At 36.8% G+C, this 13,600-nt stretch overlaps 1 protein-coding gene across 50 annotated transcripts in view; it reads right to left on the bottom strand.

The window, feature by feature from the left end:
- Positions 1-13,600, bottom strand: part of NEB (nebulin) — a 193,599-nt gene that overhangs the window by 5,892 nt on the left and 174,107 nt on the right. For 21 of the 50 annotated variants that reach the window (XM_050969087.1, XM_050969125.1, XM_050969136.1 and 18 more), the window contains 15 exons: positions 13,395-13,487; positions 11,158-11,250; positions 9,442-9,534; positions 8,917-9,009; positions 7,700-7,792; positions 7,045-7,137; positions 5,751-5,843; positions 5,043-5,135; positions 4,480-4,572; positions 3,901-3,993; positions 2,566-2,658; positions 2,200-2,292; positions 1,837-1,929; positions 719-826; positions 260-443 (listed from right to left, as the gene is read on the bottom strand). In XM_050969087.1, the coding sequence (XP_050825044.1) occupies positions 260-443; positions 719-826; positions 1,837-1,929; positions 2,200-2,292; positions 2,566-2,658; positions 3,901-3,993; positions 4,480-4,572; positions 5,043-5,135; positions 5,751-5,843; positions 7,045-7,137; positions 7,700-7,792; positions 8,917-9,009; positions 9,442-9,534; positions 11,158-11,250; positions 13,395-13,487 (1,501 nt within the window). The remainder of the gene's footprint in view (positions 1-259; positions 444-718; positions 827-1,836; positions 1,930-2,199; positions 2,293-2,565; positions 2,659-3,900; positions 3,994-4,479; positions 4,573-5,042; positions 5,136-5,750; positions 5,844-7,044; positions 7,138-7,699; positions 7,793-8,916; positions 9,010-9,441; positions 9,535-11,157; positions 11,251-13,394; positions 13,488-13,600) is intronic. The other 29 variants (XM_050969107.1, XM_050969137.1, XM_050969138.1 and 26 more) reach the window with 27 other exon arrangements.

Genomic DNA, 13,600 nt, shown 5'->3' with positions numbered 1-13,600 from the left:
GGGTCCCAGGAGCAGCTGGCCAGGTAAATTGTATGTTTTTCCTCAAAGACTATTCTACTAATTATTTTGGGGATGGCCCATGGCCTGTGTTATACAGGAGATCAGTCTAGATGATCACAACGATCCCTTTGGGTCTTGGAATCTATGAAAAGTGATTGGGATGGTAAATTTTCATGATCATTTTGCAAGGCTTGTTTGAGTTTTACATGGGGCAGAAGAAATGCTCTCAGTACTGCTATTCAGTGTGAGCACTGAATACCTGTGATTGTCTCTTGATCCTGGTCCACTCGCTTTCGCTCCATTTCTACAACCTTTCTTTGAATGCCCCTATAGTGAATATCACTGAAGTCCTGCATGTTCTTTTTCACACGCTCTGTAATGGGGTCAGTAACCACAGGCGTGAAGCTACCTTTGTGTTTTTCAAAATCTTCATGGTATTTCACCTACAATTAAAAAAAAAAGACGTCCATTTCTCTGTAGAGTAGCTACTATTGGTATTTCTGCTTGCCCTGAATTAATAGCTAGTAAAGATGTGCATTGACATGTCTGACTTCTGAAAGCCAAGAGACAGGGAAATCCCAAATATGTATCCCTTGTGGATTCTATAAGGGATAAACTCATTTCGGCGAATCCCATAGACATTATCCATGATGTGACAACTCTGAGTTAAATTTTGATTACGTCACTTGCCAACCTTCTAAAAAAAAGGAAGCCTTACTGTAGAGATGTGTCGCTGGGTCTCTCTCACACGCCTCATTTCGGGGGTATCCAATACATAGGCTGCTTTGCCTTGCACTTGTTTCCGGAAACTATCTGAATAGAGGACCTACCAAATGAGAAACAGGACGTGAATGTGGATCACTACATCTGCCTCTGAATTTTCAGAGACACTTTGCACAGGCGTGACGAGATCAGACAAAATGAATGAGAACATGCTGGCGAGAGCCTCTAGGTCACCACACTAGTTTAGTTATTGAGACACGGCTAGCACTGGCTTTTGAGAGGCACAGTATAAGAACATGCCTCAAACTTTCTTTTCACTAAGTACAAGATTTTTTATGCTGATCTCTAAAGTCTTGTAAAGGCAAAATAGTGGTGAAAGCCTGATTAATTCTGTTAGATGAGTATGTAAAAAATTGCTGCCTTGGTAAACAAAGGCCAGAGCCAAACCTTAGACAGTATTTTGGGCCATATTCTGTTCTCATTTATTGACATGCAACTCATTGACTTCATGGAGTTATCAGTGAGTAGTGGAGAAAATAATTAGGCCCAACTTATCCTTCTAATATTCAGTTACATTGTGGGGAGGGAGGGACATTAGGATCTCAACTACTGTGTTGATGAGGGCCATATAGGTTCAGTGAAACTATTTGCATGCATAAGCATTTGCCAGGAGAGGACATGACAAGTCTCTGCTGTCTTGAGAAACAGCTTATGGGGGATGGGGGGTACTGCCTGTAGGAATGAATACATTTTATGTAGAATACAAGCTATCAAAAAAATAGAAAATACCCATAATGCTGAAGAATGGCCATTATGCAGCTCATACCATATACACTCTTTAAATACAGAAGATATTACCAGGAATTTAGGTGGTTAAATTTGTTATTTGAAGTCATATCGTTATTTAAAACAAGGAATCCGATGAAAATAGAGAGCCAGTTAAAACAAGGAATGGTCAGCTCCAGGAATTAGAGTTATATTTTAGTATCATAACTTCAAAACTAGGTAAGGGAGTTAATATTTATATGTTTTTAAGTTGAATGAGTAAAGGACTAAATGATTTATAATGTTAAAATGTTATTTTGTAGCTTATTTATTCGTCCTAGCAAATACCGAGCTAATGTTTTCTTGATTTCGTTTAGCTCTCTCCATCTCTGGCGTGATAGGTGTCGGAGTTCCTTTTCCCATGTGCTCTTTATACAATACCTATAGCACACAAAAAAAGTGTCCAAAAGTCAAAGACTAGACAATTGTTGATGAATCATGGTGTAAATGGTGTTATTGTTTAATCATACTCATCACTGCAGGGATATCAGGAAGTAAAGCAGTTAAAACGTTATCTGATTATGCAAAAAGTAAAACAATTATTTCAAAAGGAAAAAAAAGGCAAGTTGAGAAAATTGGGGTAAAATTAGAAGCAGAAAAAGTTTTTGAGGCTTGTTATTTTTTTTAATATAAGGATGTTCCTTTCAATACCAAGCTAATGTTTTCTTGATTCCGTTTGACTCTCTCCATCTCTGGAGTTACAGGTGTCGGCGTTGCTTTCCCTACGTTTTCTTTGTACGCAACCTACAGGTTACAAAGAAGTATCCAAAAATCACAAAAAATGTACAAGTAACTTTTTTTAAACTATTACTTTTGTAATAGTAAAGTTTATTGTGTTAATAGGAAAAAAATCCCTCTGGAAAAAATATTTTAAAAGTTAATAAAATCAATGCTTGTCATTTTAAAAAGCCAATTCAAATTACATTTAAAAATATGGGGAGAAAAAAAAACTAGTCAGATTAAAGGTATTTTTAAAAATGCACTGTCACATCACATTTTATTTTCTCAAGACAATACCGAGCTAATGTTTTCTTGATTGCGTTTGACTCTCTCCATCTCTGGAGTAACAGGTGTTGGGGTTGCTCGCCCCAAGTTTTCTTTGTATAATACCTACGGGATACAAAAGACGTATCCAGAAAAAACAAGTTACTTATCAAATTTAAAAAATCATGCCTTGTTATGGTACACAGCACTACATGAATGCCAAACATCTAAAGGGAAAAGGATGTGTAAGAGCAAGAAAAAAAAACTGGAAAAAAAGATTAAAAATGAAGTTTTCATATTAAAATAGAAGGGCTCTATCCAGCTGCAAATATTTATGGTACTGCAGGATGCACAAGCTCTGGGAAGTTGTCTGTGCTCTGGGCAGACCTAGTCAAGAAAGGGGTTGCTCCAGAAGACCTGAAAAATGAGTCCCTAACTCCCATGCACCACATCACTGCCATTATGTATTATGCAAACCTTAAGATTAGGGTTGGAGTAGGAATTGCTGTAGGAGGGGCAGTTGGTAAAATGGTCTTCAGTTCTCAGTCACCTGAACTGGTTGTAGTCTGAATCCCAACCCAAATGAGACTCCATTGACTGAACCTTCCCACTGCCAGGGTATGATCACTGGGTGTGGTGAGGGGTTTCCCCAGTGAAGACATCCCTTCTTACTACTTTCTCCACTAAATCACCATTTGGAAAGGATTCTTCTCTCTCTGTCTCTGTCTTGACGCTGTCAGCCAGAGATGTTTATTTCTCTGGCTGATTGACAGCAGTCAGCCAAATTAAAAACCAACTCCAGGGGCAGATGTTCTATAAATATCACTGCATCACTCCCAGGGCCCTGACTGCTGTATATGGCAATCTGAGACTTCATCCCTTAAAAGGGGCAGGTTGTTCAGTTGTGCAATTCCAGTTAAGGCAATGGAAACACTCCCACTGATTCTAATGGGAGCTGGATCGTGGCCTAATGTTTAAGCCCATTGGTTCTCAATGTTTCCTAGATACTGTCAACTATTTCCAACTCCCACAGAGGTCTAGAGTATGTCATCAGGTCAGTTCCTAACTGGATTCAATGGAATAATAGGGAGGAAGTGCTGCTGAGCTCGTATAGGCCAGCAGCCACAGAGACTGTTAATATCTGGATAGAGCCCGACAGTCACAGAGCTGGGTTATAAAACAATCTTAAAATTCCAGGAGCAGACTGTTAACACTAAAGCTAGATTTATTTTTAGAAGCAAAAGAAATAATTATGCAAACAGAGCCACATCTAATGTTTTAAGCTAAAAAAGCCTTTCTGAAATACGTTAGTGTTATTTTATTAAAAACTAGGAGCAAAGGGGAAAAAACTGTTTATTTTATAGGTACCGAGCTAATGTGTTCTTGATTGCGTTTGACTCTCTCCATCTCTGGAGTGACTGGTGTTGGGGTCGCTTTCCCCACGTGTTCTTTGTACAAAACCTACATGATACAAAGAAGTATCCAAAAATCACAAAAAGACAATGACAATAAAAACAAGAGCTTCTGAATTATCACATTTAGAAGGGTTACTTTTGGGGCCCATTCCTGTTTCCAGTAAGATCAATAAGTGCTTTGTGATTGATCTAACTGGCTGCAGGAATGGCTCCATTAAGGAATCAGCACTGCATGGAAGCAAAATAGCTTAGTAGAATAAGGAGTCTGGAAGGGTTAAACAAAACCAAAACCAAAAAAACACTGTTTATTGAAAAAAGAAAGTCAATTAAATTGTTGCTCTAATAAAATCCTAGTACCAAAGGATTAAAGATGAGAGTCTGTAGTTTATTTATAAGTGTAAAAGGTAGGAATTTTATGCCAAGAGGTGAATTCACATCCATTTTAAAGTTAGAAAGCATGGATTGTTAAAACCTCTAGTGTTAGGTTAAACAGGTCAGATCTTAAAAAGAGTGTTTTTCCTGCTAAAAATACCGAGCTAATGGTTTCTTGATTGCGTTTGACTCTCTCCATCTCTGGAGTGACTGGTGTTGGGGTAGCTTTCCCTACATTTTCTTTGTACAACACCTGTGAGACATAAGAAAGCAGCCATAGAAAGCACCAATAAATAAAACTGTTGGTTTACAAGTTGGAACCCTAGGGCATGTTCTATCTTGTTGTAAGACTTCGGTGTTACATTTTTAAAAGAATGCATCTGGGGAAATACAGATCTAACATTGCATTTTAACCACAAAACAATTCTTTGAACAAATATTGTGTTTTAACAAGACCACAAAAAAGCAGTAGTTGAGGCTGTTATGAAAATGGGTGATGGTAAATAAAAATTAACACAGAAGTTCAGAGAAAAGAAAGATTGAAAAGTGAAAAAGGGCAAATGGTTAAAAGTTCTCAAGATTAGAAGTGTGGCATTAAAAATGTTTTAAAAAGCAACAACATCAAAACAAAAATAAGTTAAAATAGTGGGAGGTCAGTGTCATTTGTTAAAAAAGTTCATTTTGAAACAGAGTTAAAGGGAACTTTTCGCTCATCAGAAATACCGAGCTAAAGTTTTCTTGATTGCGTTTGACCCTCTCAGTCTCTGGAGTGACAGGGATGGGGGTTCCAGTCCCCAAGTTCTCTTTATACAACACCTGTGTGGTAACGAAGCATCCAAAAAAAAAATCAGAAAAGCAACAATTAATAAAGAGCCACATTATGTCAGGTATTAAGTCTGGTTGGTCTGATTCTACTTTTCCATACTGGCTGAATGACATGAAAGTTTTAGCTGTGCAAGGAGTATGGGTTCAAGACCAGATAATTCTAATGTCTTATTATGGAATATGTATTGAATCCATCAGAGAATGGTTTTCTTGGCAAACATGGATCAAAAACTTAATCTGATTACACGAGAAAGTTTTATGACTACCTCTCACTCTATCCTATTGAAGAGTCAGACCCATGTTCCTTGCATGGCGAGTGACAGATACAATAGAGATTTTTTAAAATATCCAACAAGAGAAAAGACAAAAAAGAGGTTCGAACAAGGAGTAAAGTTGGTTAACATTACTGAGGATCATACAAGTTAGGAAGGAGATTAAGTAACAGTCACTGTAAAATTGCAGTAAAATGATGGAAAGAGGATGGTCTTACTTGTATAAGTTAATTACATGAAAAGGATAGGATGTGTGGGTTTTGTTTTCTTTATAAAGATTAAAAATGTGCATTTTAAATGGAGTTAAAGGAAACTTTTGTTTTTTCAAAAATACCGAGCTAAAGTTTTCTTGATTGCGTTTGACCCTCTCCATCTCTGGAGTGACTGGTGTTGGGGTTCCTGTCCCCAAGTTCTCTTTGTACAACACCTGTGGGGTAACATGGAAATAGCCACACAATCAAAAAAAAAAGAAAAAGAAAAAAAAAAAGCAAGCGTCAGTAATATCCCGTGTGCTGGCAGAAAGGGATAAGTGTGAGGGATACAATTTTTTCACAGAGACCTTAAACTAAAAGCAAGACAAATTAATGAAATAAAAGCTGTAGAGTCAGTGTCATATACAACACATTGTGATCAATTTTGATGGAAAGAGGGTTTTTTATATGTGGGTCACGTGAAATATCTAGGTTTGAAGGCTATTTTAGAGGTTACAAATGTTGCTTAAAAAGGAATGAAGGGATTTTTCCTAAATAATGAAATAACATTTTCTTGATTGTATTTGACCCTGTGTTTCTGGAGAGAGAGACATTGATGTTCCTTCCCTAAATTCTCTTTGTATAACATGTGCAATGAGGAGTCCTCAAAAAACAAAAAAATCAACAAAATGGTGCCAGAGTTAAGATTAAGGAATCTTGCTGCCTTCATCTGAAAAGGGCACAGGGATTAGATTATAAAGAGTGCATCTGGGAATGGTACTTGAGAAATACTTATTTAACATTGCGGCCTGACTGCATGTGAAATCTCTCTCTCTCTCTCTCTCTCTAAGAAATGCACTTATGCTGGCAATTTTGACCCATAGGACCAGAGCTTCAAACGAAGGTATGCCTGTTTACACAGATAAGGATTCAACTGAGAGGCTTTGCACCATGAGAAATAGGTAAGGATGGGGCAAAAGGCATCTGACATGACAGAAAAGAAGCAGTCTGCTCTAAATACTAACTAAATGCTTCTTTAGCCCTTGCAGAAATACTGAGACAGACTCTCAGCACTCTAAATTGGTGTAGTTACATTGAAATTATACAGATTTATATCAGCTAAGGTTTTGACCAAACATGTCTTAATTGATATGTGCATTAAATCAGAAAAAAAAAATCAAGGATTGAGGCAATTAAAAAAAAAAGCCCCTTATTAAAAGAAAAAAAATAGATAGCAACATTCAGGATTATCTAAACCATAAAACATGAAGAGGACTAAGATATCAATCACTGGAAACTGCAGAAAAAGATGGGGGAAAGGATGGTTTTATCAGTATAAGTTGATTACAAGGAAAGGATAGCAGTATAGTTATTTTGGTAAAGGTTAAAACATTTAAAAATGAGTTAAAGGAAACTTTTTTTCATTTGGTAAAATACCGAGCTAAAGTTTTCTTGATTGCGTTTGACTCTCTCAATCTCTGGTGTGACAGGTGTTGGAATTCCTGTCCCCAGGTTCTCTTTGTACAACACCTGTTGAGTAACAAGGACGTGTTAAAATTTTTTTTTTAAAAGGTCAGTAATATTCCACTTGATGATGGTAAGTGTTGATCATAAGGAATACAATTTTTATGTCTACCAAATCCACTCTGCACAAAAAAAGCAGAAAGTGTTAATGAATAAGCCAGCTAAGATCCGTGTTATACAGGAATTGTGATCAATTTGGATAGAATTCTTTAGACTTGCAGAAATACCATGTCTTATTTTTTAAGTGCACTACAGTGGGGGAAAAAAGGGACTGAGGCTAATCAAAAACGTAGTGCTGTATTAAAAATTTAAAATAGTTCTAGTTTTTTAAAAGTTAAACAGGGATTTGGAAAATAGAGGGGTGGAAATGGTGGTTAGGAGTGCCTCAGAATTACATAACTCATGAAAAGTACAAAAAAGGAATAAGTAGTAATTACTGAAAATTGGAAAGAGAATGGTCTTATTTTTATAAGTTGATTAGACGAAAGGAAAAGGGTGGAACTTTTATAAATGTTTAAAAGTTCATCTGAAATGGTGTTAAAGGTAGCTATTTTCTTTTTTTAAATACCAAGCTAAAATTTTCTTGATTGCGTTTGACTCTCTCCATCTCTGGAGTGACAGCTGTTGGGGTCCCAGTCCCCAACCCCTCCTTGTACAACACCTGTGTGGCAACAAGGAAGTGTCAAAGAAAAAGAAGAAGCAAGTCAACAAATCTCCATTTAACATCATGTACATGTTAACCATCAAGAATCCAATTTTTCTATATCAGTCCTGACTCCCAAACTAGGAAAAGTTAAAGAGAAAATTAACTAACACTGATGATTATGCAGTATTTGTGACCTCAGCTATTGACCCACAATTCCCATTAATAAGAAATATGTGGCGAAATATGAAGGCACAAGTGGGCCAGATTCTGATTTAATTTGCTTCATTGTAAATCTGGAGTGATTAAATTGATTTTAATGGATATCTCCAGACTTGTACCACTTTAAATGAGATCAGAGTAGCTTGTGGTAAGTACATGTATCAAAAAGTGTAACTATATTGTATTCTCCTAAGCAGCATAAGAATCTGAAGTCAGAACAGAATTTCAAAACTATGGTGTTTGAGTAGGTGTAAAATGAATTCAAACCTCCCCCCATATAAACAGGGACACAAAAAAGTTAATAATAAAAAAGCATCATGACATAAAATTCATGAATTGTAGATGGCAATTCAAATGTAATGTATTGGGACCAGAAGAGTTTATCCTAGGGGATTGTGAGTACTATAATAAATCTTCATTATGTATGTAATTCTCTTCCTCTCTGGAACGACAGCAATGCTGCCCCAAGTCTGTTTACAAAGACCTGCAGGATACAAGAAAAGCATCCAACATGGCAACAACGAAAGACACATCTTGCTCTAATTACATTCTATTGCTTTAAAGAAAGGTTAGGTTTTATTTTACATTTTCACTGCACTAACATGGTGATGCCAAAGGCTGTTAGAAACATCTACTATGTTATTGAGGAAGAGGATGGGAATCCACTCTGAACATCACATGTTTTTCAGTGAGGGAAATGTGGTAGGGTAAATATGATTAAAATTTCACAGAAAGAGCTATTTATAACTAAGTTAGACTGGGATGGAAAATTAAAATACTGTACTAGGATAGTGACAGGTTTAGTGGTTGAGTTAAAAAAAAAGGGCTGTGATTCAAAGCCCTGTGCAGGGTTAAAGGAAGAAATTTAATATGGAGGAGTTAACAGAGGAGTTAACGGGATTGTTTTCTTTTGGAAATACCGAGCTAACGATCTCTTGATTGCGTTTGACTCTCTCCATCTCTGGAGTGACAGGTGTTGGGATCCCAGTCCCCAAGTCCTCCTTGTACAACACCTGTGAGGTACAAGAAAGTATCCAAAAAAGTACTCAAACCAGGCGAGGTTATTAAGTCTGTCTATGTGGTGAACAGGGTTTAGTAATAGTATTGACTATTCCACACTTCTAGAGGTGAATACTAAAGGCAGATGCATGGTGGTTGATTATTCCATAAATACTCACAAGCTGCTAAAATTAAAAAAAAACATGCAGAGGAAAAATGCCATGGTAATTTCACTGCTGACCTCAAGCTGGGTGTTTGTTTGTTTGTTTGTTTTTATGCATATAAAATTGTAAATCACTCAAAAGGTTAAAAACACAATGGAAATGGCAGGAGATGAGTTAAATATTTCATGTTGGTAGTTTTCTTCTAAATAATTGAAGAAACAAAGAATGGTTGTTAGGATGTTATTGTGAAAGGATGAGTTGTTTTATTTCTTTGAGAAATACCGTGCTAATGTGTTCTTGATTGCGTCTGACTCTTTCTATCTCTGGAGTCATAGGTGTTGGGATTCCTGTCCCGAGGTCCTCTTTGTACAACACCTGCAGAAAGAACATAAGCACCCACAGAAGCGATGAGAACACTGCTCACTTTTCACAGAAACCTAACTGAAGCTGGATATGTAGTTTGTTTGGATTACATGTAAATATGTGCACATTTTATTTTGGCTGCAGGTCTGTGTTTTTAAGGCCCTGGTTCAACGAGGTAGTTGGCCAGGCATCTAATTTTAAGTATATGAACATACTGAAGTAAATGGGATTGTCCACTTACAGTTACACACATGCTTAAATACATAACTGATTTGAGGTCTAAAACTGTTGCAGTTCTTTAAAAAAAACACATTAATTTGGTTTTGAAAATTCCTGTGAGCTACTTTTCCTGTAATTAACGTTTTCAGAGAGAGAGATTTTATGTTATAGTGTCAACATATGGCTAAAATTCTTAGAGGTCTGTGTAGTACATTTTGAAAGCACTGTATAGAGACTTAGCAATGTCGCTTCACTTCACATGAAGTCCCCTTTCAAGATTTACCCTATCACTGTGTCTTAACTATTAATAATACTTAAGTGCCTCTATTTTGCTTTAGTTTTCTGATGAGAAAGCACATCTGAATTTCAGCTCTCATACAGTTAGTTTCATCTTCATTTGTAATTATTTGATCAAATAATTGCTTGCATTTTCATGAAAGAAAATTGCATACAAAATGCTTCAGTCTGAAGTCTGATCATAAGAACCAGAACTACAATTATGTTAGAGATGTAACTTGTAAATCACTAAAATGGATGTACATACTGCATTATATGCCTTCAGTATGCCACCAGAACCAGAAAATGGTTAGAATATATGGTAAATAAGGCATTCAAAGCACGAGATGAGGTAAATCCAAGGTTAGCGAACACCAGTGTAGTTTGAAAATATAACCAGATTATGCAAAACTGAACTGTAAAAACCAATTAGTATCAGAAGGAGCTCAGAGTGAAAAGGTGGGACAGAGGACAGGAAAGGGAAATTTATTACTTAAAGGTTACTTACACTCACTTATAAGGACTTTGCCATCACTCAAGAGAATTCTTCTATAGTGAATAACTGCGGTACCAAGGACCACATCTGCTCATGAGTCTACATGCAATACTCTCACTGAAGTTAAGAGGAATGTCACCTAAAAATCAGTGACTCTTTAACAACAGAGTAACAAAGAAGGCCAAGATGCTGTTTATACTCAGAACTGTAACTGGAGTTTGTGACAATTAATATGGCTCCAGATACCTTTAGTGAGATTTCCTCCAACCATTCACAACACTGCAGAATTGTTTAAGAAACTACCTGACCATTTTTTTGTTCTTAACCACATATGTAGCATTAAATCAGCTAAGTGGCTGATTTTATCAAGCTCCAAGCTTGAGTAGTGAAGAAAATTGAATTCCAGTGCCCTGCTGGTGCTCATCATAAAGATTGAGAGGTTCAGTCTCCTTTCAACAGGCAACAGCCATTAATGCTAATGGAGGCTAAAGCTTGAGCTCTGCAAAGGGCATACACCTCCCTGAGAGTCCTAGTTGGAAACGACAGTATTTATTAGAAAGGAAAGGAGGGCTATTTAGTAATGCAAGCATAGTGTTATGACTGTGCAAGTCACACAGATGAGTGCAGAAAATATCAGCCACTACCGAGCTGATGTGCTTCTGTGTCTCCTTCACACGTTTCACTTCGGGAAGATCAGAAATTGGAATTCCTTTTCCAATACTTTCCTTATATTTAATCTGAAAAGTTACATACAGTCAAAAAACAAAAATACTTAAAGCTCATTAAACATATGCATATGGTACCCAATTACATGACAGAACAAAGAAACAGATCATTTAAAACTTATTGAAACTTAAAGCATTACATACACCCATGTGGAAGGACAGTCTTCAATGAAGATTCTGCCAAAACTGATCTGCATTATCAGGCTACTTTAAGCCATCTCAGTGTGTCCAGAGGCATGCTTGGGGCGGCAAGCCGCGGGGGTCGCTCTGCCGGCACCGCGGAAGGCAGCCTGCCTGCCATGCTTGGGGCTTGGGGCGGCAAAATTCCTAGAGCCGCCCCTGAGTGTGTCTAAAGGTAAACAGGTTGCATACAATGCAATGGGAATTGAAGCCTATGCCCTGAATGTCTCCCGTTCATTGTGATTAAAAATAACTATGACCAGCATGCATCCACCCTAACCCTATGGCAGCAGATACATTTTCAAAATGTATTTGAATAGTCTGATCTTTTCAAGATGAACAAGATATTATGTATGATATTAACCACTTACAGCTTCACTGATGATAATCAAGAGACTTCATACTGAAAATAATTGTTATACACGTTATACTATAAATTAGAGAAAAGGCTAGGACATGCAGTGGGTTCAGACATGGATTCTTCACCTCTGGGGACCTGTTTTTGCCATAAGTAAGGTGACCTTGGTCATCTTTAAACAAGTGTATTCAATAAAGTTCAGTTATCCATAAAGAAATCTTATCTTCCCTTCATAGGGAGACATCTCCTTCTGAGACCCAGATTTCAATAAATTCTAATGTAATAGACAGGAGCAGAGGGTTTCTCTAGGGCACAGATGATGAATCTTTTGGCTCTCAAGTCTTTAAAAAAGCCAGAGGTGTCATGGCATCAAAAACCAATCAACCAATAATTGAACCCAGAGTAAAGAGGCAGACAATCTTAGCTTCTTAAAGTAAAATGTTCAAACCTGAGCCCAAGATTTGGGCATCCAACTTGAGACACCTCAGGAGGGCATGGTATTTTGAAAGTGCTGATCACATGACTGCTAAAATTTGGGCCTAATTTGAGGTGCATCACTTAGGCACCAAAAAAATGAATTGTCAAAATTGCTAGTCACTTGAAAATCTTAGCCTTAGTGCCTAAAGTTAGGCACCTAAATCCATATTTAGCTTCCCAAACAGATTTAGCCTGATTTCCAAAGATTTTGAGAACCTGCAGATCCCATTCATTTCAATAGGACCAGGGATGTCTCTGCACTTTTGACCAATACAGCCACCCAGTTTAAAAGCAGGTATCTACTTTTAAAGCATTCCAGTCCTTTACACAGTAAAGCTGTAAGCAGAGGCAATCTCAGCTATAGTTTAAGCTTCCATTAATAGCTCAGTTTTATAATACTGTGGACTGAAATTGATTTTTACATAAATCTAAATACACTGAACAGATCTGTAACCTTGCTACTTGCTTTCTATATGAATGTAGGTGTTCAAGTTTTGGATTTATGAAACATATACTATCCAACATGGGTGAGGCTGCATACAAGAGCCTATTTTTAAAAAAATCAGTTTTGTCTCCTTTTTTTTAACAAGGTGCAAAAACAACTTTCTCCCTAACAAATTTCTCCCACCATCATCAAGCAAACATTTGAATAGAGGCAAGCTTTAGTATCCCTTGCCCTAATATGACATCAGCATTCAAAGCATAAACTATATGGAGGCTAAATACTTAAAATTGCATTTGCCAACGTGCATAAATAAATCCTTGTTCATACTTTAGAATAGTAAAACTTTTATGTCAGGTAAACTTGATTTAAAAATGTGTTAAATTACATGTTTGGGGAGAGACTATAATTAGAATGAGAGCTTCCATGTTTTAGAAAAGGATTATAATTAGCATATTGTTAATCATTAGAAAGATTTTCCTAGTAAGAGCTACCACAGATATTGAAGAAAATAAAACTTTTAAAAGCTTGTTAGGAAACTATTTTTTGACAAATAGTAATAGGCAAAGGCTCTAAGATAGCCCTTAATTTCATAAGTAATTCCAAAACTGCTGTTAGCACTGGATAAGGAAATGAGTGAGGAAGAGGAAATTATTTGAGTTGTATTAGGTAGAGTGTTAGAAATCCATTGTTCTGTACCGTGCTAATCGCGTCCTGGGTTTGTTTAATTCTCTGCATCTCAGGTGTCTTTTCAATAGCTGTTCCTGTTCCAATATCTTCTTTATATAAAATCTTAAAATTCAGAACCAAGACAACAAAGTTAAGCACAGAAAACACAATATTGTCCCTCCTAGAGAGTGACTACAAAACATCTGCAAGTGGATGGACCAAACTAATATACAAAG

This window comes from Gopherus flavomarginatus, chromosome 10, assembly GCF_025201925.1.
Source record: "Gopherus flavomarginatus isolate rGopFla2 chromosome 10, rGopFla2.mat.asm, whole genome shotgun sequence".
In the NCBI taxonomy this organism is placed as follows: domain Eukaryota; kingdom Metazoa; phylum Chordata; order Testudines; family Testudinidae; genus Gopherus; species Gopherus flavomarginatus.
Note: the sequence above shows the minus strand (reverse complement) of the source record. Positions and strands in the feature narration are given on the sequence as shown.